Source organism: Gymnodraco acuticeps, unplaced genomic scaffold (genome assembly GCF_902827175.1).
Source record: "Gymnodraco acuticeps unplaced genomic scaffold, fGymAcu1.1, whole genome shotgun sequence".
NCBI lineage: Eukaryota > Metazoa > Chordata > Actinopteri > Perciformes > Bathydraconidae > Gymnodraco > Gymnodraco acuticeps.
Genome location: NW_022992199.1, coordinates 757,505 through 782,974, shown reverse-complemented (window position 1 = coordinate 782,974; position 25,470 = coordinate 757,505). Strand labels below are relative to the sequence as shown.

The 25,470-nt window shown below is 41.5% G+C and overlaps 1 protein-coding gene across 3 annotated transcripts in view; it reads right to left on the bottom strand.

Annotated features, from left to right (window-relative positions):
- LOC117539392 (copine-8-like) overlaps positions 1-25,470 on the bottom strand; it is a 116,006-nt gene that overhangs the window by 67,762 nt on the left and 22,774 nt on the right. For 2 of the 3 annotated variants that reach the window (XM_034205549.1, XM_034205547.1), the window contains exons 3-4: positions 14,951-14,997; positions 11,861-11,964 (exon numbers count right to left, since the gene is read on the bottom strand). In XM_034205549.1, the coding sequence (XP_034061440.1) occupies positions 11,861-11,964; positions 14,951-14,997 (151 nt within the window). The remainder of the gene's footprint in view (positions 1-11,860; positions 11,965-14,950; positions 14,998-25,470) is intronic. The other variant, XM_034205548.1, reaches the window with a different exon arrangement.

Below are 25,470 nucleotides of genomic sequence, written 5' to 3'. Positions count from 1 at the left end.
ATGTTATAACAAGTTGTTTTAACCTGGTTTTTACTTGATATTCAGCTTTAACTCAGTGTAACTCTAAGTTAAAGGGGCCCTAAAAGGTTTATTTTCAGGTGTATATCAGTATGTAGTGTCTCTACTTTAAAGAGTCCTCTCCTGCTGATGTTCAGGTGTATATCAGTATGTAGTGTCTCTACTTTAAAGAGTCCTCTCCTGCTGATGTTCAGGTGTATATCAGTATGTAGTGTCTCTACTTTAAAGAGTCCTCTCCTGCTGATGTTCAGGTGTATATCAGTATGTAGTGTCTCTACTTTAAAGAGTCCTCTCCTGCTGATGTTCAGGTGTATATCAGTATGTAGTGTCTCTACTTTAAAGAGTCCTCTCCTGCTGATGTTCAGGTGTATATCAGTATGTAGTGTCTCTACTTTAAAGAGTCCTCTCCTGCTGATGTTCAGGTGTATATCAGTATGTAGTGTCTCTACTTTAAAGAGTCCTCTCCTGCTGATGTTCAGGTGTATATCAGTATGTAGTGTCTCTACTTTAAAGAGTCCTCTCCTGCTGATGTTCAGGTGGATATCAGTATGTAGTGTCTCTACTTTAAAGAGTCCTCTCCTGCTGATGTTCAGGTGTATATCAGTATGTAGTGTCTCTAATTTAAAGAGTCCTCTCCTGCTGATGTTCAGGTGTATATCAGTATGTAGTGTCTCTACTTTAAAGAGTCCTCTCCTGCTGATGTTCAGGTGGATATCAGTATGTAGTGTCTCTACTTTAAAGAGTCCTCTCCTGCTGATGTTCAGGTGTATATCAGTATGTAGTGTCTCTACTTTAAAGAGTCCTCTCCTGCTGATGTTCAGGTGTATATCAGTATGTAGTGTCTCTACTTTAAAGAGTCCTCTCCTGCTGATGTTCAGGTGTATATCAGTATGTAGTGTCTCTACTTTAAAGAGTCCTCTCCTGCTGATGTTCAGGTGTATATCAGTATGTAGTGTCTCTACTTTAAAGAGTCCTCTCCTGCTGATGTTCAGGTGTATATCAGTATGTAGTGTCTCTACTTTAAAGAGTCCTCTCCTGCTGATGTTCAGGTATATATCAGTATGTAGTGTCTCTACTTTAAAGAGTCCTCTCCTGCTGATGTTCAGGTGTATATCAGTATGTAGTGTCTCTACTTTAAAGAGTCCTCTCCTGCTGATGTTCAGGTGTATATCAGAATGTAGTGTCTCTACTTTAAAGAGTCCTCTCCTGCTGATGTTCAGGTGTATATCAGTATGTAGTGTCTCTACTTTAAAGAGTCCTCTCCTGCTGATGTTCAGGTGTATATCAGTATGTAGTGTCTCTACTTTAAAGAGTCCTCTCCTGCTGATGTTCAGGTGTATATCAGTATGTAGTGTCTCTACTTTAAAGAGTCCTCTCCTGCTGATGTTCAGGTGTATATCAGTATGTAGTGTCTCTACTTTAAAGAGTCCTCTCCTGCTGATGTTCAGGTGGATATCAGTATGTAGTGTCTCTACTTTAAAGAGTCCTCTCCTGCTGATGTTCAGGTGTATATCAGTATGTAGTGTCTCTAATTTAAAGAGTCCTCTCCTGCTGATGTTCAGGTGTATATCAGTATGTAGTGTCTCTACTTTAAAGAGTCCTCTCCTGCTGATGTTCAGGTGGATATCAGTATGTAGTGTCTCTACTTTAAAGAGTCCTCTCCTGCTGATGTTCAGGTGTATATCAGTATGTAGTGTCTCTACTTTAAAGAGTCCTCTCCTGCTGATGTTCAGGTGTATATCAGTATGTAGTGTCTCTACTTTAAAGAGTCCTCTCCTGCTGATGTTCAGGTGTATATCAGTATGTAGTGTCTCTACTTTAAAGAGTCCTCTCCTGCTGATGTTCAGGTGTATATCAGTATGTAGTGTCTCTACTTTAAAGAGTCCTCTCCTGCTGATGTTCAGGTGTATATCAGTATGTAGTGTCTCTACTTTAAAGAGTCCTCTCCTGCTGATGTTCAGGTGTATATCAGTATGTAGTGTCTCTACTTTAAAGAGTCCTCTCCTGCTGATGTTCAGGTGTATATCAGTATGTAGTGTTTCTACTTTAAAGAGTCCTCTCCTGCTGATGTTCAAGTGTATATCAGTATGTAGTGTCTCTACTTTAAAGAGTCCTCTCCTGCTGATGTTCAGGTTCATATCAGTATGTAGTGTCTCTACTTTAAAGAGTCCTCTCCTGCTGATGTTCAGGTGTATATCAGTGTGTAGTGTCTCTTCTTTAAAGAGTCCTCTCCTGCTGATGTTCAGGTGTATATCAGTATGTAGTGTCTCTACTTTAAAGAGTCCTCTCCTGCTGATGTTCAGGTGTATATCAGTATGTAGTGTCTCTACTTTAAAGAGTCCTCTCCTGCTGATGTTCAGGTGTATATCAGTATGTAGTGTCTCTACTTTAAAGAGTCCTCTCCTGCTGATGTTCAGGTGTATATCAGTATGTAGTGTCTCTACTTTAAAGAGTCCTCTCCTGCTGATGTTCAAGTGTATATCAGTATGTAGTGTCTCTACTTTAAAGAGTCCTCTCCTGCTGATGTTCAGGTGTATATCAGTATGTAGTGTCTCTACTTTAAAGAGTCCTCTCCTGCTGATGTTCAGGTGTATATCAGTATGTAGTGTCTCTACTTTAAAGAGTCCTCTCCTGCTGATGTTCAGGTGTATATCAGTATGTAGTGTCTCTACTTTAAAGAGTCCTCTCCTGCTGATGTTCAGGTGTATATCAGTATGTAGTGTCTCTACTTTAAAGAGTCCTCTCCTGCTGATGTTCAGGTGTATATCAGTATGTAGTGTCTCTACTTTAAAGAGTCCTCTCCTGCTGATGTTCAGGTGTATATCAGTATGTAGTGTCTCTACTTTAAAGAGTCCTCTCCTGCTGATGTTCAGGTGTATATCAGTATGTAGTGTCTCTACTTTAAAGAGTCCTCTCCTGCTGATGTTCAGGTGTATATCAGTATGTAGTGTCTCTACTTTAAAGAGTCCTCTCCTGCTGATGTTCAGGTGTATATCAGTATGTAGTGTCTCTACTTTAAAGAGTCCTCTCCTGCTGATGTTCAGTTGTATATCAGTATGTAGTGTCTCTACTTTAAAGAGTCCTCTCCTGCTGATGTTCAGGTGTATATCAGTATGTAGTGTCTCTACTTTAAAGAGTCCTCTCCTGCTGATGTTCAGGTGTATATCAGTATGTAGTGTCTCTACTTTAAAGAGTCCTCTCCTGCTGATGTTCAGGTGTATATCAGTATGTAGTGTCTCTACTTTAAAGAGTCCTCTCCTGCTGATGTTCAGGTGTATATCAGTATGTAGTGTCTCTACTTTAAAGAGTCCTCTCCTGCTGATGTTCAGGTGTATATCAGTATGTAGTGTCTCTACTTTAAAGAGTCCTCTCCTGCTGATGTTCAGGTGTATATCAGTATGTAGTGTCTCTACTTTAAAGAGTCCTCTCCTGCTGATGTTCAGGTGTATATCAGTATGTAGTGTCTCTACTTTAAAGAGTCCTCTCCTGCTGATGTTCAGGTGTATATCAGTATGTAGTGTATCTACTTTAAAGAGTCCTCTCCTGCTGATGTTCAGGTGTATATCAGTATGTAGTGTCTCTACATGTCTCCATGCTTTAATGTTCAAAAAGCTCTTTATTTTTCTCATACTGCCTGTGCTGCAGCACCTCTTTTCACCCTCTGTCTGAAACCAGAGCCCAGTCTGCTCTTATTGGTTAGCTGGCCGGCTCTGTTGTGCTACATTACAGAACCGCTAAGAGATGTCCTGCCCCTTAGCCTATCATGTACAATGTGTTGGAGTGATAGCCAATATAGACAGGGATGTCACTTTGTTCCAGAAGTAAACAAAGGAGTCCAATGAAGGCGTTTCAGTCAGTGTGTGTGGGAGAGAATCCCCCTCTGGAGGGAACACAGGGGTTTTAGCCTTTACAGACCACCTATGTAAACCAATGTAACACATAACAGGGAAGGGAAAACCCCCAAAAACATAATAGAACCTATTGTTTCTATTCTCTGTTTTTGACCAGTGTGTGCTACTGTTGGAGAAAATACAAGTTGTCTCCTTTTTATGGGTTGTTTTAATGCACTGATACTATGTGTGACTCTGCACTGTGTATGACCTTGCAGCTGCCTCTTCTAATGATAGGAGGAGGCAGGGCATTTCAGGTTGTTGATATTTATGAGAGGACACATACTTGTTGTCTCCTAAATACCTCATGGGGCAACAGTGGCGTGAAGGAAGTACGTGACTCTTTCCAGAAGACGTCGCAGATGTCCCCGACACCTTTCCGACACCTCGATTTACGACTTTGTTGTTATCTCCGTGTTTTGGACTATATAAGCCTGATGTTTTTCCCTGCTCCGTTGAGCAACATACCCCGTGTGTGTGAGTTAACCCATATCCTTTGTATGTGATTTAACTCTACTCCTTCTTGCAATAATACATTAGTACCTGATTATTGATTCTCAACCTGGTGTCGAGTGATATTTTCCTAACAGCTACTTATGCTGACTGCGAAAACTCTCCATTGCATAAGATCGGCTTCTTTTATTACATATCATGATTTCAGTGTAGTGATTACATTTTAATGTAAAACGACATCGCCTGGCCTCTGTAGCCTTGCAGTTAAGTGCTAGCTCGAGTCCACCATACAGAAAAAGCACATCCATTACCAGCGCCATATGGCATTGCTTTTCCAAAGAGTTACTCAATTATTTAAGGTTCCTATACATTTTTTAAATGTGTTTCTCCTCAGACAGAATATTGATTCCCTGCAGTTTACTCTGGAAGACTATTTTTAAATTTGTGGCAATAATAAAGTTAAATAAAATGAACCGCTTTTATTCCTCTTTGTTCCCTTTTTGGAGCATAATTTACGTCATAGTTTGGGGTATACGCCCCTTTTATATACTTGAATAAGCAACCATCCACCTGGGGGGCTTCCACTGGCTTCACTGAGCATCTCAAGCTCCAGAAAAAAAGAAATAGCACAGAGGAACATGGTTGCCAGTGAGGTGGGGGTTAACAGGATTTCCAGGCACAGATAAGCAGCAGAGGAAGTAAAGTGTGCTGTAGCTTTGGGGTCTTCGGGTAAAGAGAGCATGGGATGGTTTGCGGGGAGCTCTGTGGTGCATGGCTATATGGATGTCCTCAAGGAATGAGGGAGGGAGGAAGAAGGAAGGAAGGAAGGAAGGAAGGAAGGAAGGAAGGAAGGAAGGAAGGAAGGAAGGAAGGAAGGAAGGAAGGAAGGAAGGAAGGAAGGATAGGAAGGAAGGAAGGAGGTAATGAAGGGCTGGGGGGGCTACAGTAGAAAGCCTTGCAGACCTCAGGATAGAGGCTGAAGCAGCAGGCGTAACCACTGGAGTCTGAGAAGAGATGTGCGCGTGTTAAAGGTCCACATGAGTAGCGAAGAGTAAATGTGTGTGTGTGTGTGTGTGTGTGTGTGTGTGTGTGTGTGTGTGTGTGTGTGTGTGTGTGTGTGTGTGTGTGTGTGTGGTGTGTGTGTGTGTGTGTGAGAGAGGGGAAGGCAAGCCAAGTCCTGGCTGCAAGTGATCATAGAGCTATCAGCCCAGCAGACATTAAAGAGGCCTGATGCTCAACCACTCGACAACAGGTCCTAGAGGGAGTCGGCTACACACAAGTTCACACACAAGTTCACACACACACACACACACACACACACACACACACACACACACACACACACACACAACACAACACACACACACACACAACACACACACACACACACACACACACACACACACACACACACACACACACAGCTTTAAGCATTCTTCATGATATTCTGGAAAAAAGTCTGCAGCACATTCATCTGGTACACAGGAGTATGTATGCAGATGGTTAAATGTTCTTTACTCCATATTCAGAGCATTCATTTAGTAGAAAACCACTATGTAAATATATAGTGAGTAGTGTTGAGCGGAAAGTCACACTCCCTCTGCGCTTTATTTACATATCCAGTTCTGCCACATGTGCATGTTTATGGCTAGATAATTGTGCCACTAGGCCCATTACTGTATGGTGGTTAAGTCTGTAGGGTAGAAGGCCTATTTTCAAACTGGGGCTGACCTCATTTGTGGCTCAGGAGGTAGATGGTAAACTACCAATTGGAGTTGGAGTCAGTGGTTTGATCCCTGGCCCCTGTGGTGTCGACAACATGTCAAAGTGTCCTCGGGCAAGACACTTCAATTGGTTCGGATGGCATTGCCCACGGTGTATGAGTGAAATTGCATGTGTATTACAACTGATGTAATGTATGTTGGCCTGTGATTGGGTGTGTAAAAAGCGCTTAGAGTGGTCTTTAAGACTAGAAAAGCGCTATAAAATAGTCAGTGCTAAAAAGTAACTAAGTACATTTACTCAAGTACTATACTAAGGACAATTTTGACGTACTTGATGCTTCTACTCAACTTAAATTAAAGGTCACCTATCATGCTATTTTTAGGCAATAGCATAGGTCTTAGATATATAAAAATATATAAAACACATGTCTATGAAGTGTTTTGCTCAAAATACCAAACAGATCACACATTCTAGCCATGCCTCATATCTCTCTATTTCACTTCCTGTTTCAAAAGTGCTGATTTGGGGTTAAAAAAAAAATTGATAAAAAAAAGGAGGGGTCTGAGCTCATGCGGGACCCGGCAGCTACTGTCTAAACTAAATACTGCCGTGATGAAACGCCATATCATGGATCATCAAGGATTATGTCTGAAACAGTTTGGAGCTCAAAGGCTTTCTCTCTTGCCGGTTATACCACAAGGTGAGTTCCTTTTTACTTCCTGCTTCTTCACACACATGCTCTCCAGTACAGGTTAGCTCTGAGTGTTAGCGATGCTAATGTAAACACCGACCATATTACGTCCAAAACAGTCGGGCATTGTTTCTGATAGCAACGTTTCTGATTGGGCCGTGGGTCCACATTTCAGATATTACGTCATATCGGACGCAAATCTGGATCAGCTCCGTTGTAGCCCGTTTTTAGAGATTTGGGTACGGAGGAAAAGAGAGAGAGTTTTATTTTCTGACACTATGTGAGTTCCCTGACACACCGGGGACACATCTTTATGTATAAAAGACATCAAAAAGTGCATTTTGCATGATAGGTCCCCTTAAAAAAGGTATAAAACAACACACACAAAACACTCACATAAACTGAGATTTATACAACCCCCTCCACACAAATACCAATCCATATATACATGAACATACATATATACATGCCTAAAAGTATACATACTATACACCTTAAATACAATGTACTGCTCACACACACACACACACACACACACACGACCAGCAGTGAGCGTGTCTCCTTGACCTTCACTATAACCTCCTACAGCTTGTAAGCAGCATGGAGCCCCACTGACAGGCTAACAAGCAAAAGAGGCATTCCATATTTCATGAGCAACCATTGAGAAATACAGTGGAAATGCGTGAGGCTGGAAAACAACAGAGAAGAAATTCACATTATCATAATGACTTGGACAGCTCGACGTTTGGGGCTACATGAGGAAATGTTACTTTTTTAAACTTTTAACAGCACTAGACACAAAATACAGGTGTATCTGATGTGGACTGGAGGACATGTAAATATTCTATTATTAGCTCAAGTAAACGTGTCTCTATCACACACCAGAATTCATTGGCGTGTATCTCAATGCACTTAAATATTATGAACCAATCAGCAACATTATCCAACTCGTTGTCACTCACATGCACGGCTCACTTTTTAAAGAGGCCCTATTGTGTTTTATGGGGGTTTCCCTTTCCTGTAGTGTGTTATTTAGCTTTTGGTGCATGTAAATGGTCTGCAAAGGCTAAAATCACAAAGTTCCCTCCAGTGGGAGTTTCTCTCTCAAACATTCCACCCATAGCTGAAACGCCTCCATTGGACTCCTTGGTTTGCTTCTGTAACATAGTGACATCATTGGGTAACACTCACGCTTCGATTGGCTAAGGGGCGGGACATCTCCACAAGGTTACCCAATCACAACAGAGCCGGCCTGCTAACCAATCCGAACAGACTGGGCTCTAAAAACATTTTTGAACATTAAAGGATGTAAACATGTCACAGTAGAGCAGGGGTCGGCAAGTAAGTTTGGCCTTGGGCCAATTTTTTTCTGAGCCACTAGATAGCGGGCCAGAACATAATCAAAGGCCAGAGCCTCTGGTTAGACCTGCCCAAAAGGAGGCTCGTCCTCTCTAGCCCCATGTCTGTCCCATGTTAAAAGCCAGGGCTACTATCTGTATTTTAACAGACTTATCTTTTAAATTGCTTCTTGTTTTGCGCCGTCCCGTTCAAATGAAATCGCCGACAATCACTTTTGCATACTCGCGCCAGGGAGGGGTTACAAGGCTCGCGTCTTGTGCTGCATTCCCTTGCACTCGGACATTAGGGATTTTCTCTCATAAATGTCCCGATGAGCCACAACTTTTCTTTCAAAACAAAGCTGCCAACTGGGGTGGCAGCTGCGGTGGCAGCATATGCACCGCCACCCCTCGCCCTCCTTGATCAAGTGGCTTCTCCGATTTTGTTGTCAATGTTTTGATATCCTAAGCAAACATTACGTTTGAATGATTTAGTGAGCTGGTGTTATTTTTTTTAAACCACACCCCGCATGTTGGCTATTTCAGCACCACGCGCTGTCCACCTACTTATTGATCCACTTATCAGCGTCAGTGCACCCCGCTGCCAGATTGTGCCTGTGCTGTGTGTCTTTCACTCTCAACATGGATAAAAGTACAATAAGCATTATTCAGGTGTAGCTAGATGCTGTATTCGGACATTATAGCCTATATGTGCGACTGTCGGTCCGATGTTGTAAAACTGTCTGATTCTCATCCGGCCCGCACGGCGGGAGAGACTGTGGCGTTGGCGGAGTGGTTAGTGCGTTCGCCTCCCACTCCATTGTTTTTACGACTCGTGAGTAATGTGCAGTACAACAGAGAGGCAGCAGCTGTAGCAGTAGCCTGCGTACTGCATAGCCTTCCCTGCCCTGAAGAAGAAGTGATCCTTCGTTAGCGTGAAGAGTCTGCTAAGCTTTATGCGCGCTGCAATACCTGAGCGTGCTCCACTGGCACCCCCCCCCCCCCCCCCCCCCCCCACTGGCCCGCGAAAGTATGTATTGGATACATTTTGGCCCTTGGACAAATGTAGTTGCTGATCCCTGCAGTAGAGGCACATAATACATCTATTAACTCTGAAAATGAGCATGAAGAGCCCCTTAAAGCTTAAAGGTGGGGTAGGTAAGTTTCAGAAACCGGCTCGAGATACACTTTTTGTTATATTCCAGGGAATGCTCTTAACATCCCGATAGCAATATCTTAAGTGCTTTGACAAAAAATCCATTAACAAATGTCATCTGTGGAAGCCGTAATACTCTAAAAAGTACAACCAATCCCTTTAGCCGGCCCTGTCTGTCAGCCTTCCATCTCGTGCACGCACAAATGTATCTCGTGCCCTCATTGGGCGTGCCGTCATTGGGCGTGCATTGCGCGTTCGTGTGTGTTGGAGGAGGTGCTCTGTAAGGAAGTCTGAAGGAAGGGGCGGATTCTTTTCGGCTGTGTACTTTCAAATGTTAGTGCACTCGAGCCGGTTTCTGAAACGTACCTACTCCACCTTTAAGCTAAAGAATCAATGTTGCCAATTTTCTGTTTTACATTACAGAACTTTTCCAATAACTACAGCTTTATATCAAAAAGAAAAATAGCAACAACTCTACATTTTCACTTCTACATACTTAGGTGTTTCATATTGTTATTAATATTGATTTAATAGAAGAGGCTTTTTCCGCCAAATCTATCCGTACCAACATGGTCGATAACTTGACCTTGTCTCTCACTTCATTGTTGACCAATTATTGTTAAAAATGTACACGTTTTTTTCTGTCTTTGTATACATGTATGTACGTGTATGTATGTGCATGTGTACATGTGTGTGGGTATGTACACACATGTATGTGTATATGTGGGTATACATATGTGAGTATATGGGTACATGTATTACTGTTACTATTCTTTATTTCCTTATCTATTAATTTTCTTGTAATATTATCTTCTACATTACTTTACTTTTACCTATACATGTATCTATTGATGTAGTTAGTTATTTAATTTACTAGCTAGGACCGGGAGTGGGGGAAAGCGTATATATTGACTGTATAAATGGAAACTCATTGTGCCTGACTCAATAAAAAATAAATAAATAAATAAATGTACAAGTTAAAACACACAGACTCAATAAAAAGCCAATTTTTAAAAATATCGTGTGACAGATTTTGGTTCATCTTATGGATGCCAAAACCTTTTGATCACATTTCAAGTTGGGATCTCATTTTGGAGATAGGAAAAGATTACGACATCCAATTCTTGATTTTCTGTTCTGTTGCCTCATATTATAACACAAACTGGTAAATCTTCAGAATATCAACAAACAATTAAAAAGGAAATGACGTTGACAAACGATACTACAAAGGAAAATGAAGGGAACACACGATGGGGCCTCAAAATGGGGCCCTAACGTTGTTTGTTGTGTTGCAGCTGAAGAATCATCTGTTTTTAGCAGAGCTGGTTATTTCTGAGCAGTAAGGGCTGAGCAAAGTCAGTGCTGACCCGGGGATACCCACCCACTGCTTAAGGCACTCAATTAAATTTGTATGATCAACTGTGTCAAAAACCGCACTTAGGTCTAAAAGGATTAAGACCGAGCAATCTCCTGCATCTGCTGTAGCAAGGAGGTTGTTTGTTACTCTCATAAAGGCTTCATTTAACTGCATAGCATCCTAAAACATTATTCAAATTGGAAACAAATGTAATAAAAGAATGTTGTACAAAGATATAATGAGTTTGGCAGAGGCCGAAATCCATTCAAATGGATGCCTTATGCAGGTTTCTCCATTGATGCTTGATGATTCTATTAACATACTGCTGTGAGGACAAACGTTGCTTTCAATGGATGCCAACGTGAAATGAACAATACTGAACATGCATCATAATCATCACAAAATGTCAAGTGTATGAGCACCTTATTTTGTCTCAATGCATTGTATGAACGGGATGAATTCAAATGGAAACACCGGAGGAAAAAGTGGCATGAAAACGTGTCTTTTATTTAAAAGGGAGAGCACGACATCTCTTTCTGTGCAGACCATGAATATTTCAGTCTAAGCTCAACTTTGCTCCACACAGAGCAGCACCCACGCATATACGTCAAACACACACAAATACGCTAAGACACACACACACACATACATACCATGTATACATCACTTCAGGGGACATTACACTGACTTACATGCATTTCCTGGAGACTTATCCTAACCTTAACCATAACCAAGACATGCCTAACCCTAACCCTAACCCTAACCAAGTCTTCACCCTAAAATGAATGACTCCCCTATGGGGACCTTCCAATTTGTCCCCATAAGGGAGGCGAGGTCCCCCACACGTGACTGTGTAAACAGATTTAGGTCCCCACAAGTATAGTAATGCTAGTCCACACACCACACCACCCACACACACACCACACACCACACAATCACACACCGCACACACACCACACCGCACACACACACCACACCCAACACACACACACACAACACCCAACACACACACACACACACACACACACCACAGAACACACCCACACACACACACACACATGCACACACACACACACACACACACACACAACACACACACACACACACACACACCACACACACACACACACACACACACACACACACACACACCACACACACACACCACACACACACACACACACACACACACACACACACACACACACACACACACGTCAATTGTTAACTCACAGGTCAAAGCGTAGATTCTGCCTCTCCTCAAAGAAATAGTCCAGGATGAATTTGCGGACAAAGTCTGGGTTCAGGGTGTTGTCTATGACTTCTGTTCGGCCAAACTAGAAGAGAGAGGAGACCTTTTGGTTAATGGCTGCAGCACACATTCAACAAACTACACACCAGGAGACACAGTGACCAGAACCCCCCCCCATGTATAATGTTGTATAATACAGTTCTAGTTAGTGTAATACATACTGAATGTGGACAATGGACTGGATCACAAATGTTATAGTAGCTTTTTCATTTTCTATTTTGCAATTTTGTTTTCTGCCTGGTAATCATATCATATATTTTTACAATGTTATGTAATGTTTGTTGATCAGTAAATTCCCCTGAGACAAATGTGTTTTGTGATATTGGACATTAAATAACATTTGATTTGAATTCTACCGCTGTTCAGTGTTCACACAAAATTGTTTAAAAAGCACTTAACAACACAATATTCTATATATTGGAAGCTAAATGTCCAAAAAGTGTCTAAGAGTCACTTGAAGCTAACAATAAACACTGGTTTCTCATTTCATTCAATTTAGTGATGAGTCTGAGATGTAGAAGGTAAACAATATGGCCTTTCCCAACCCTTAGATGCATTAGTGGGTCTTTTTTGACCCGGTGAGGTGGTTTTCTTGAAGTATCTTTGTAATTACATTTTTTTATCATTTCATATTCCAGCTATTCCTCAAAAAACATGTTTTGGATATCAAGCCATCCACATTTTACATTTAAATTTGATACATTTTAAGAATTTGTAGTTTTTGTATTACGACCCCAAGCTTCCATAAGTGGGTCAAAAATGACCCGCATGCATTTTCTATGGGATCCTTTGGGAACCTTTGATTCTTATCACCTGTGGCTGTCAGGAATACATTCACTGTGGGACACACAGACGACATCACAAGTGACACCTCTCAGGAAGATTATTTTACACGGCAAGATCTGATACCTGTCATAATAATAATAATAATACATTATATTTTTATAGGGCTTTTCAAGGACTCAAAATCGCTTTACAATATAAGGGAAGGTTAGGGTGGGGGGGGGGTATAGGACTATCAAACTATCAACCAGCATGGATTGATGGGGGGGGCTATGAGTAGACAAGAAGAGATGAGTTTTGAAAAGGAACTGGAATACTGTGAGGGTCTCAGAATAGCGGAGATCTTTGCATCAATATGTTGAAAACGTTTTTTTTTCAAAATGTAAAAAAATAGTGAAAAATGAAATATAAAATATTTCTAGTGTGAACCAAAATATAATACAAGTGATTTTTCTTAACCAAAATGACAAAAATGGCATAAAAACACATATTATTCAAATACGGGTCCTTTTTGACCCACTTATGGAAGAGTGTAGGGTCCAGTCACTCGGGCATCGAAGGGTTAAGGCCAAACTTTTGTGGCCTCTTCAGTATAACCGTTTTTTGTCTCCATCCGGACTCCTTCCAATGTTTTTGTTACCTATAAATTGCCGTTAAAGCTTCAATATGTTTTTTATTGTGGTCAAATGGCTATTATGGTTTGTAATAGTCATGCAAAAACGTTCATGTGCTCATTAAGTTAGTTTAGTTTAAACTGTTTCAGTGACTGATGCTAAACGTACAATCAGGACAATGGGTAAGAAAATGAACCAATGGAAACACTGGTCATATATTTTTTAATGTTTTAAAAGAGAGACCTAGGAACTTTTCTAAGATCACTTCCTCTCGTTCATTATTCGTTTTGCTAATTAAACCAGTGCTTGTGACCCTGGAGCACTCACAAACAAATCTGCACTTTGCAAGCGTCAATTATTTTTGCATGTCAAGCTGCCTTTGTTTGTAATATGCATGTAAGCAGTGCTTACAAATCACTTTTGTGAAACAGGCTCCTGATCTGAAAGAGACCCGAGGGTAATTAAACCTGTTCTAAAATGCAATCAACCCAAACAGAAAGTGAACAACACCACATACATTTCATCTGGACTACTAAGGGCCCGAGTCTCATTTGCTGGGAAATAAGAAGACCTGCAAAGACCTCTAGTTACACGGCACTTACTTCATCTATTTTTGCTACACGAACATTTCAATATGAATGCCCAAAGGAAGCATTTTCATTAAACATTACTAATACGTGCAGAAAAAAAGCCTGCACGTTATTTGTTCAGCAAGTAGTCAAAGTCAACTTTAGTGTCAGTCTCAAAATATGTTTGTACACACAGAAAGACCGAAATACTGTTTCCCACAGTCCAGAGGTATACACAAACACCTTACCGTCAATTGTTGGTTGAAAAAAAAAGTTCTAATGCTCAATTCTTTTTTTTGTCCACATCACATGAACCTTGGTATGTAATATGAAGTCATTATTCAGTCCTGATGTATCTCAGTCCCTGCTGTGGTGAAAGTAGAGTGATTGACAGCTGTTTTACTCAGAATTCGAATTTATAAAATTTCATTTTAGACATGAATAACACATTTATATACAGTGTAATTCAAATATTTCACTACTTTTGTAATCCTAAAACTTTGGTAACCAAATCTAAAACACCAAAACAATTCGATCACATGAGTAAATGTGTGTTTTCACAAGAGTTTTGAAGATTTTCCGAAAATCGGATGTCAAATTTTAAGCTTTTGAGCTACTTATCTCATCAAACAGTGCTCTAAGGTGACTAATTTGCATATATAGCAATACTAGAGATTGTCCTGAACAGTTTGATATGTAACACATGGGTGGCATTTTAGAAGAAATGCATTTAAAAGGTGATTTAAGAAAACATCTAAAAATCGAGAAAATACCCTTAGACTCCAGAGGGTTAAAAACAAGAACACTCAATATTTACAGAAAAAACACAAAATAACCGTTTACTTCAAGTAAGCAGGATATATATAAAAAAGGATAACAAAAGAAGAGGGAAAGGAAAAAGAAGGATACTTGGCATGAACTTATAACAGATAATGTAAGCTGGGTCACAGCCAAAAGAAACTTGCTGAAAGGCTGCCATTAGAGGTACTTTGAAGCTTTCACCGGTTATAAATGATTCCCCCACCACCTTTGCCCCTGCACTCACCTCTCTCCATTCCCTGTTGGCTATCCCTTGGGTGTACAGCACACAAACTGTTGGATTAGAAACAGAAGAAAGAAACAAGAGAGGGTTAGATTGATTGAAGAGTGTTAACAGTCAGTGCAAGCATCGCAGAGAAGTCAGCTGAGAGCGTGTTCTTTCCCCGGACCTCAACATTAGAGGAAAACTTCCTAATTAAATGTCACTAGAACTTTGCCTTGCAGCATGATGGTATTTCAGAGAGGGGGAGGGAGGGGGAGGATGATGATGATGGGGCGAGTGAGTGTTTGTGTGTCCTCCTTATTGACATTCCAGCGTCTCCATCCGATGAAGTCTCAAGAGTGTTTTTTGATTACGAACCACTAGTGAAAACACAGCGAGGCAATCAGCTGGCACTAAAATGACATTTCATTTGCATTCGAGCAGCCGTCACTGTGTTCACACACACACACCCGTCACATGGCAGCGACTCACTACTCTGAAAAGCCCCCGGGACCAGACACTTGGAAATCTGTTTTAACTGGGGAAATGTTTTAAATATGCAACAGTGAATGCTCGAATGGTCAAATCCTATGTTAATAGAGTAATACAACCATACATTTCTTTGCATACAAATCTACAGAATACAAGTGTGCAGTATGTATTGTTCCTCTCTCTCACAAAAAGAGACCCTGACTTCAAAGAGATAACCTGATAAAATAAATAAAAGGTGATATGTGTTTGTTCTGGTTTGGTACTTGTTGTTTGGTTTCCTATTTTACTAGGGGTAAACTAGATAATGGAGCCTGGTCAATATTCCCATAAACACTTGATCCAAAAAGCCTTTATCGATGATCTAAACTACATTAGATGTGTAGATTTGAGTTGAAAAGGTAATACGTATGCTATTAAAGTAAAAAATGACCTGATTAAAGGTCACCTATCATGCTATTTTTAGCATAGGTCTCAGATATATAAAATATATTAAAAACATGTCTATGAAGTGTTTTGCTCAAAATACCAAACAGATCACCCATTCTAGCCATGCCTCATATCCCTCTGTTTCACTTCCTGTTTCAAAAGTGCTGATTTGGGGTATAAAGCTTTATAAAGGAGGGCTCTGAGCTCATGCGGGACCCGGCAGCTACCATCTAAACTAAATGCTGCCGTGATGAAACGCCATATCATGGATTATCAAGGATTGTTTCTGAAACAGTCTGGAGCTCAAAGGCTTTCTCTCTTGCCGGTTATACCACAAGGTGAGTTCCTTTTTACTTCCTGCTTCTTCACACACATGCTCTCCAGTACAGGTTAGCTCTGAGTGTTAGCAATGCTAATGTAAACACCGACCATATTACGTCCAAAACAGTCGGGCATTGTTTCTGATAGCAACGTTTCTGATTGGGCCGTGGGTCCACATTTCAGATATTATGTCATATCGGACGCAAATCTGGATCAGCTCCGTTGTAGCCCCGCTTTTAGAGATTTGGGTACGGAGGAAAAGAGAGAGGGTTTTATCTTCTGACGCTGCGTGAGTTCCCTGACGCACCGGGGACACATCTTTATGTATCAAAGACATCAAAAAGTGCATTTTGCACGATAGGTCCCCTTTAAGTTCAATTGTATTTTGAAACTAGATAATAATAACTCACATGACATTAAACAACACAAAAATAGCAACGAGTTTATAAACGGAGAAACCTCTAACTGCTAATGTGTAGTTAGTTGCTGTTTATTGCCGTGTTCTGACTCGCATCATAAGCAAGGCAGAGCAGCACGTTTTCAACTCATTCCACCTGAGTAACAGAGGTAGCTAACTCTAAAAACGCCACAACAACAACAACCCCTGACTGTCCTTGTCCCATCTGGTCGCCGGACAGCACTAGAAAAGAAAAGAAAAGGACGAAAACAACAGACATGAGCCTGGTAGCTCGTGTTGAGTGCTAAGTAACCACTAGGAGGGTCTGCCTGGATGTAAGACCCTCCATCGGGACCTTCAGTGCGCTACTGTAGCTCAGTGCTTACAGACACTGTTCTATAGGAAGTGAAAGGACACATATTGTGCAAAATCCACTTCTCCATGTCTCTTCTACATCAACATGTGTCCCCTCTTCCTCATGTCTCCTCTACATCAACATGTGTCCCTTCTTCTTCATGTCTCTTCTACATCAACATGTGTCCCCTCTTCTTCATGTCTCTTCTACATCAACATGTGTCCCCTCTTCTTCATGTATCTCCTACATCAACATGTGTCCCCTCTTCTTCATGTCTCTTCTACATCAACATGTGTCCCCTCTTCTTCATGTCTCTTCTACATCAACATGTGTCCCCTCTTCTTCATGTCTCTTCTACATCAACATGTGTCCCCCTCTTCTCCATGTCTCTTCTACATCAACATGTGTCTCCTCTTCTTCATGTCTCTTCTACATCAACATGTGTCCCCTCTTCTTCATGTCTCTTCTACATCAACATGTGTCCCCTCTTCTTCATGTCTCTTCTACATCAACATGTGTCCCCTCTTCTTCATGTCTCTTCTTCATCAACATGTGTCCCCTCTTCTCCATGTCTCTTCTACATCAACATGTGTCCCCTCTTCTTCATGTCTCTTCTACATCAACATGTGTCCCCTCTTCTCCATGTCTCTTCTACATCAACATGTGTCTCCTCTTCTTCATGTCTCTTCTACATCAACATGTGTCCCCTCTTCTTCATGTCTCTTCTACATCAACATGTGTCCCCTATTCTTCATGTCTCTTCGACATCAACATGTGTCCCCTCTTCTTCATGTCTCTTCTTCATCAACATGTGTCCCCTCTTCTCCATGTCTCTTCTACATCAACATGTGTCCCCTCTGTGGAAATAGACTCTGAAAGTTTCAGGATCAAAGATTCTCTCTCTTTTTGATCCATTTCTATAAAAACCTGTCTGAAAATGAGCTGATCAGATTTTGGCCACTTTATGATGTCATAACGATGTGTTGTCTTGTGTAACCATTAGCCAATCAGCAACCAAGGTAACCCCCCCCCCCCCACCTTATCACCTGAATCTCCTCCTAGAGCACCATTGAGTTCTTTGTAACCAAATCTCTCTCAGAGGGGCGTGGGGAGGGGCTCCTTATTTTCATCTAAAGTAACAGACAGAGAATCAGCACTTTGGAAACAGGGCTGAAACAGAGGGGATTATGGGTAATGCTACAATGATCTGTTTGGTGTTTGGAGCCAAACACTTCAGAGACATGTTTTGTATATATCTGAGACCTATAATATATTGATGAAAAACATTATCATATCGGACCTTTAAGAGGTTTAATGATCGCAACAACCAATGTGTGTCCAGCATTGTCATTTAAAGAGACAGTAAACTAAAGTCTTTCACACGTTAAGGCTGACGTTTTGGTCGGTTGTGATTATCTGACCGGGACTACTAGAAATAGCTAGATTTGGTTCAAAGCATTATCCAAATCTGTTCGAGATTACAGATAAAAGTTCAGTAGGGTTGTTTATGAGGGAGTATTGTTAGTTAATTACATACAGTAGATGGTGGTTGCATGCCCCAGTTTGGAGTAAAAGAGTACGGGAACGGTAGCAAAGCAATACACTGCTGTTAGTTGCTGTTTATTGCCGTGTTCTGACTCGCATCATAAGCAAGGCAGAGCAGCACGTTTTCAACTCATTCCACCTGAGTAACAGAGGTAGCTAACTCTAAAAACGCCACAACAACAACAACCCCTGACTGTCCTTGTCCCATCTGGTCGCCGGACAGCACTAGAAAAGAAAAGAAAAGGACGAAAACAACAGACATGAGCCTGGTAGCTCGTGTTGAGTGCTAAGTAACCACTAGGAGGGTCTGCCTGGATGTAAGACCCTCCATCGGGACCTTCAGTGCGCTACTGTAGCTCAGTGCTTACAGACACTGTTCTATAGGAAGTGAAAGGACACATATTGTGCAAAATCCACTTCTCCATGTCTCTTCTACATCAACATGTGTCCCCTCTTCTTCATGTCTCTTCTACATCAACATGTGTCCCCTCTTCTTCATGTCTCTTCTACATCAACATGTGTCCCCTCTTCTTCATGTCTCTTCTACATCAACATGTGTCCCCCTCTTTTTCATGTCTCTTTTACATCAACATGTGTCCCCTCTTCTTCATGTCTCTTCTACATCAACATGTGTCCCCCTCTCTTCATGTCTCTTCTACATCACCATGTGTCCCCTCTTCTTCATGTCTCTTCTACATCAACATGTGTCCCCTCTTCTTCATGTCTCTTCTACATCAACATGTGTCCCCTCTTCTTCATGTCTCTTCTACATCAACATGTGTCCCCTCTTCTCCATGTCTCTTCTACATCAACATGTGTCCCCTCTTCTTCATGTCTCTTCTACATCAACATGTGTCCCCTCTTCTTCATGTCTCTTCTACATCAACATGTGTCCCCTCTTCTTCATGTCTCTTCGACATCAACATGTGTCCCCTCTTCTTCATGTCTCTTCTACATCACCATGTGTCCCCTCTTCTTCATGTCTCTTCTACATCAACATGTGTCCCCTCTTCTTCATGTCTCCTCTACATCAACATGTGTCCCCTCTTCTTCATGTCTCTTCTACATCAACATGTGTCCCCTCTTCTTCATGTCTCTTCTACATCAACATGTGTCCCCCTCTTCTTCATGTCTCTTCTACATCAACATGTGTCCCTCTTCTTCATGTCTCTTCGACATCAACATGTGTCCCCTCTTCTTCATGTCTCTTCTACATCAACATGGTCCCCTCTTCTTCATGTCTCTTCGTACATCAACATGTGTCCCCTCTTTCATGTCTCTTCTTCATCAACATGTGTCCCCCTCTTCTCCATGTCTCTTCTACATCAACATGTGTCCCCTCTTCTTCATGTCTCTTCTACATCAACATGTGTCCCCTCTTCTTCATGTCTCTTCTTCATCAACATGTGTCCCCTCTTCTTCCATGTCTCTTCTACATCAACATGTGTCCCCTCTTCTTCATGTCTCTTCTACATCAACATGTGTCCCCTCTTCTTCATGTCTCTTCTACATCAACATGTGTCCCCTCTTCTCCATGTCTCTTCTACATCAACATGTGTCCCCTCTTCCTCATGTCTCTTCTTCATCAACATCAACATGTGTCCCCTCTTCTTCATGTCTCTTCTACATCAACATGTGTCCCCTCTTCTTCATGTCTCTTCTACATCAACATGTGTCCCCTCTTCTCCATGTCTCTTCTACATCAACATGTGTCCCCTCTTCTTCATGTCTCTTCTACATCAACATGTGTCCCCTCTTATTCATGTCTCTTCTACATCACCATGTGTCCCCCCTCTTCTTCATGTCTCCTCTACCATCAACATGTGTCCCCTCTTCTTCATGTCTCTTCTACATCAACATGTGTCCCCTCTTCTTCATGTCTCTTCTACTCAACATGTTGTCCCATCTTCTTCATGTCTCTCCTACTCAACATTGTCCCCTCTTCTTCATGTCTCTTCTACATCAACATGTGTCCCCTCTTCTTCATGTCTCTTCTACATCAAACATGTGTCCCCTCTTCTTCATGTCTCTTCTACATCAACATGTGTCCCCTCTTCTTCATGTCTCTTCTACATCAACATGTGTCCCCTCTTCTTCATGTCTCTTCTACATCAACATGTGTCCCCTCTTCTTCATGTCTCTTCTACATCAACATGTGTCCCCTCTTCTTCATGTCTCTTCTTCATCACATGTGTCCCCTCTTCTTCAGTCTCTTCTACATCAACATGTGTCCCCTCTTCTTCATGTCTCTTCTACATCAACATGTGTCCCCTCTTCTTCAGTCTCTTCTACATCAACATGTGTCCCCTCTTCTCCATGTCTCTTCTACATCAACATGTGTCCCCTCTTCTTCATGTCTCTTCTACATCAACATGTGTCCCCTCTTCTTCATGTCTCTTCTACATCAACATGTGTCCCCTCTTCTCCATGTCTCTTCTACATCAACATGTGTCCCCCTCTTCTTCATGTCTCTTCTACATCAACATGTGTCCCCTCTTCTTCATGTCTCTTCTTCATCAACATGTGTCCCCTCTTCTTCATGTCTCTTCTACATCAACATGTGTCCCCTCTTCTTTATGTCTCTTCTACATCATGTGTCCCCTCTTCTTCATGTCTCTTCTACATCAACATGTGTCCCCTCTGTGGAAATAGACTCTGAAAGTTTCAGGAACAAAGATTCTCTCTCTTTTTGATCCATTTATATAAAAACCTGTCTGAAAATGAGCTGATCAGATTTTGGCCACTTTATGATGTCATAACGATGTGTTGTCTTGTGTAACCATTAGCCAATCAGCAACCAAGGTAACCCCCCCCCCCCCCTTATCACCTGAATCTCCTCCTAGAGCACCATTGTGTTCTTTGTAACCAAATCTCTCTCAGAGGGGCGTGGGGAGGGGCTCCTTATTTTCATCTAAAGTCACAGACAGAGAATCAGCACTTTGGAAACAGGGCTGAAACAGAGGGGATTATGGGTAATGCTGCAATGATCTGTTTGGTGTTTGGAGCCAAACACTTCAGAGACATGTTTTGTATATATCTGAGACCTATAATATATTGATGAAAAACATTATCATATCGGACCTTTAAGAGGTTTAATGATCGCAACAACCAATGTGTGTCCAGCATTGTCATTTAAAGAGACAGTAAACTAAAGTCTTTCACACGTTAAGGCTGACGTTTTGGTCGGTTGTGATTATCTGACCAGGGACTGCTAGAAATAGCTAGATTTGGTTCAAAGCATTATCCAAATCTGTTCGAGATTACAGATAAAAGTTCAGTAGGGTTGTTTATGAGGGAGTATTGTTAGTTAATTACATACAGTAGATGGTGGTTGCATGCCCCAGTTTGGAGTAAAAGAGTATGGGAACGGTAGCAAAGCAATACACTGCTGTGGACTGGGGCAGGAGCAGACTCGATTATACCCATCTAAAAGAAAGACGTCTTGAAAATGAACATCAGTTAAAAGAGAGGAAGTATCGGTTAGTTAGTTAGTTTGTGTCATTGTGTGACTTCAGTCAGTCCGAACCAACTAGACAGAACTAACCTTAAGTCACACAATAACAGAAACAAATCCAATGGATCAGAAGACCAGCAACCTCTTTGTGTAAAATGACTGGTTTTATCAATGGAGTATAAGAGAGGATATATAACAAATTCAGTGACGCGTCAGAGAAAGCTTTCTGTAAATATTCCAAATAAAGCAAACCCCTTTAGATCCCAAACTGTTTCGTGTCATTGCAAAATGTTGGTATGTAATAATTATTCTCTCTTTTTTAGCTGAGGCCTATTTGTATTCTTCTTGCTAGTGGTAGTAACACACGGACACGGATGTACTTTTCCTTGATTTCAATATAAGCCTATCAGATGCAAACACAGAGGAGGAAAGGAAGGAAAAGCTGCCTGGCAACGGAACAGAGACAATGAGACAACAGGAAGTCACTGCGCCTGCCACGAATAGATCAAAAGATAACATCATACACAATAGTGGGACGAGTAGTATAATACAATAATAGTGTTATTAACAGTGAAATCTTCTGAATGTTAAGAAAATAAAGTTTGTTCATAATTAATAATAATCTTACTTCTACAACTTGAAGCTGTTCAAGCAGTGTGCGTACAAAATGAAAAATTAACTTTGACACGCTTTGGGTATGAAAGGAATTTACATTTTAAATGCACGAGAGACACGTTGAAGCCAAAAGGTGAATTTATTTTAATGTAGCGTAAAAACGTTAAATCAGGGTCCTAGAAAGAAAATCACGAAGCAATCAGACACTCAGAGCTGAAGTTTATCTTGTGACATCTGATTATGAAAGCAACACCTTCCGCTGAGGCGACTTGCATTATCATTAATTGCAACATTAATTAATTGTAAATGTATGCCTGAGTACATGTATGAGCTACCACCTACTGATGAAATGAAATGACTGATTTAATCATGGTTTCATTAACACTGAGACGGTGAGTGAAAATCATCCTATTTGATTACATTCTACTTTTTCCTCCCGAAAAGTGACATTTCCATCTTTTAAAACGAACCACCTGCTGAGCCCAGACAAGTTGTAATATTTACCAACATTTAGTTTTCTCAAATCACCGCCGTGTTTGTAAAGGTCACACTGTTTTTGAGTGCAGCCATAAAAAACAGTAATTACCGTGCGTCTGGTGCGGTGGCAGAAGTGCTCAAACTTGCCGTGTTTTGGCAGCATGTCAGTGTGGATGTTGTATATGTTGCATTGTGGGTGGTGTGCAGAAAGGGGCTCAGCTGCTGGAATATGCAGTCATCCTTTAATCTCGCAGTGAAGCATCAGATGACACATGGTCTCTGTGTTATTGTGCGGGGGGGGGGGGATAGCGATACATCAATCACATGCCCGTAAATAGGGATGCATCTTTGGCAATCATACCGGCGCACTTTCAACTCTTCCTATTCATCGGGAGGATAATGGGGGGAAAGAAATTGACAATTGCACAGCCATCTTTATTTTGAATGCAGGAGATATCCACGGTGTTAAAGGCCCTTTTCCCACACACTGATCAAAGCACATACTGTATAGACACACAGAACACAGGATTGTTGTCCGGCCTGGGGCCCTGGCTCTGTGTGTGTGTGTGTGTGTGTGTGTGTGTGGTGTGTGTGTGTGTGTGTGTGTGTGTGTGTGTGTGTGTGTGTGTGTGTGTGTGTGTGTGTGTGTGTGTGTGTGTGTGTGTGTGTGTGTGGCTCTGCTGAGGCGGTCTAATGCTGTGTGACTGGGGCCAGTGCTGTCAGCAGAGCAGAGACATGGACGCAGCACAAGTGCCTCCTTGCATAAATGTTGGGGTGGGCACGGATGCTCATTCTCCTCTCCCATCGCCTGACACTTAAAGGTACAAACCCGCAATTCTGGGAGCTCATTCATTATGAGTTCATGCACACCGGCCAACAGTATCAGGGTCACACATCAGCTAGGTGGCAAAGTGCTGAATATTTTGGGAATGAAGCAAGGTGATGCTGAAAAAAGGAATGCATGGAAACGAAACCCCATGTGAGAAGAGGGTAAAAAGAAGGATATCTTTCATCTTCGTATTTTCCTTCCATCATGTTTTTTTATTTTTAGAGGGCTTTTAACAGACAGGACTGTCAAGGTCTGTTACGGGAAACAAAGCTGGCACAACAGATGAAAACAGCAAGAACTACTTTACTATATTCAAGCTTGTGTGTGCACGTGCCCGAGAACGTGAGTATGAAAGGGTCTGGGGACTCATTTATAAACGGTGCGTACGATATAAAGATGCCGTACGCCAGTTTCTACGCAATGTTTGCGATTTATAAAAAACAAACTTGACGTGAAAACGTGCGGTCCTCCACGCAAACTCTGACCCATGCGTACGCACTACGCACAAAAACGGGAGAGACGAGAAACTGCGACACCGTTGGCAGAAGGAAGAGTGGAGAGAAATATGTGGAAATAATACCATAAATAAAACGTTACCTCATTTATCATAATGAAGAATTCATTTTCAAACATTGATTAAAGCCAATCTTAAAATGATTAAACACACGCCTGTTTGAGACTCCTCAGTGCACACAAACACATAACGTGGAGAAATAAATAAATACGGATTTGTTATTGAAAACCACCTCGAATATGTTGTGTTAATGTTATGAAATGTTTTCTCATAAATGATGCGGTAAGCAGGAGGACAGAATTACGTCTAAACTGACGCCGTGTTGCATTTCTATAGGTTGTAGATACGAGCATGGTTTTATATACACTATCATGTTTAATCATGTTTTATGCCGTTTGCTAAGACTTGATAAGTCGCTCGTAAAACACAGGAGGTATGGAAGCTAAGAACACCATATATTTGGTAGATTTGGCAGCTGATATAATTCAACACAGTTTTATTTCCTTTAACTGGTGGATATAGGGTTGCTGGGGGGGGGGGCGGGGGTTGAGAGCACAGGCTGCAGTGGAGACGCTGCGCACAGCTGATCGACAGCTGGAACACAAACCACCAAATAAGAAATAAACATTAATTGACTCCACTCCGAGGGATCCCCCGATACTTTCTTACAGTCTCTCATCAAGGGGGGGTCTCCTATCCCCGGTACAAACACACTGCCTGAGGAAGGCCTTTTTCGGACCACTTATTTATTTATGTTGGTGACGATCCGACCTCCATGCTGCGACTCTGGTTCAAACGGCATCAACCAAACAATATGATTTATCTCCACCTCCCCAAAATAACCAGAATCTGACACGGTGTGAGACGTCTTTTTGAGCTGTTCTGTCGTCATTTCCTGCGATCTTCTTCATGCAGTCAGTCAGAATGAATATTAATACGGGGCGTTTCTTTGACTATTTATAGGCAAATATGGGCGTTACGTGAAGCCCGCAAAAGCTGCGCCGCATTTCGAGTTGATTGTGATTTATAAAGGGAAACCGGCGTAGGATGTGCTTTGTCCTATGTAAGCAACCTTCCCACGTGAATCCTACGCAAGGCTTTATAAATGAGGCCCCAGGT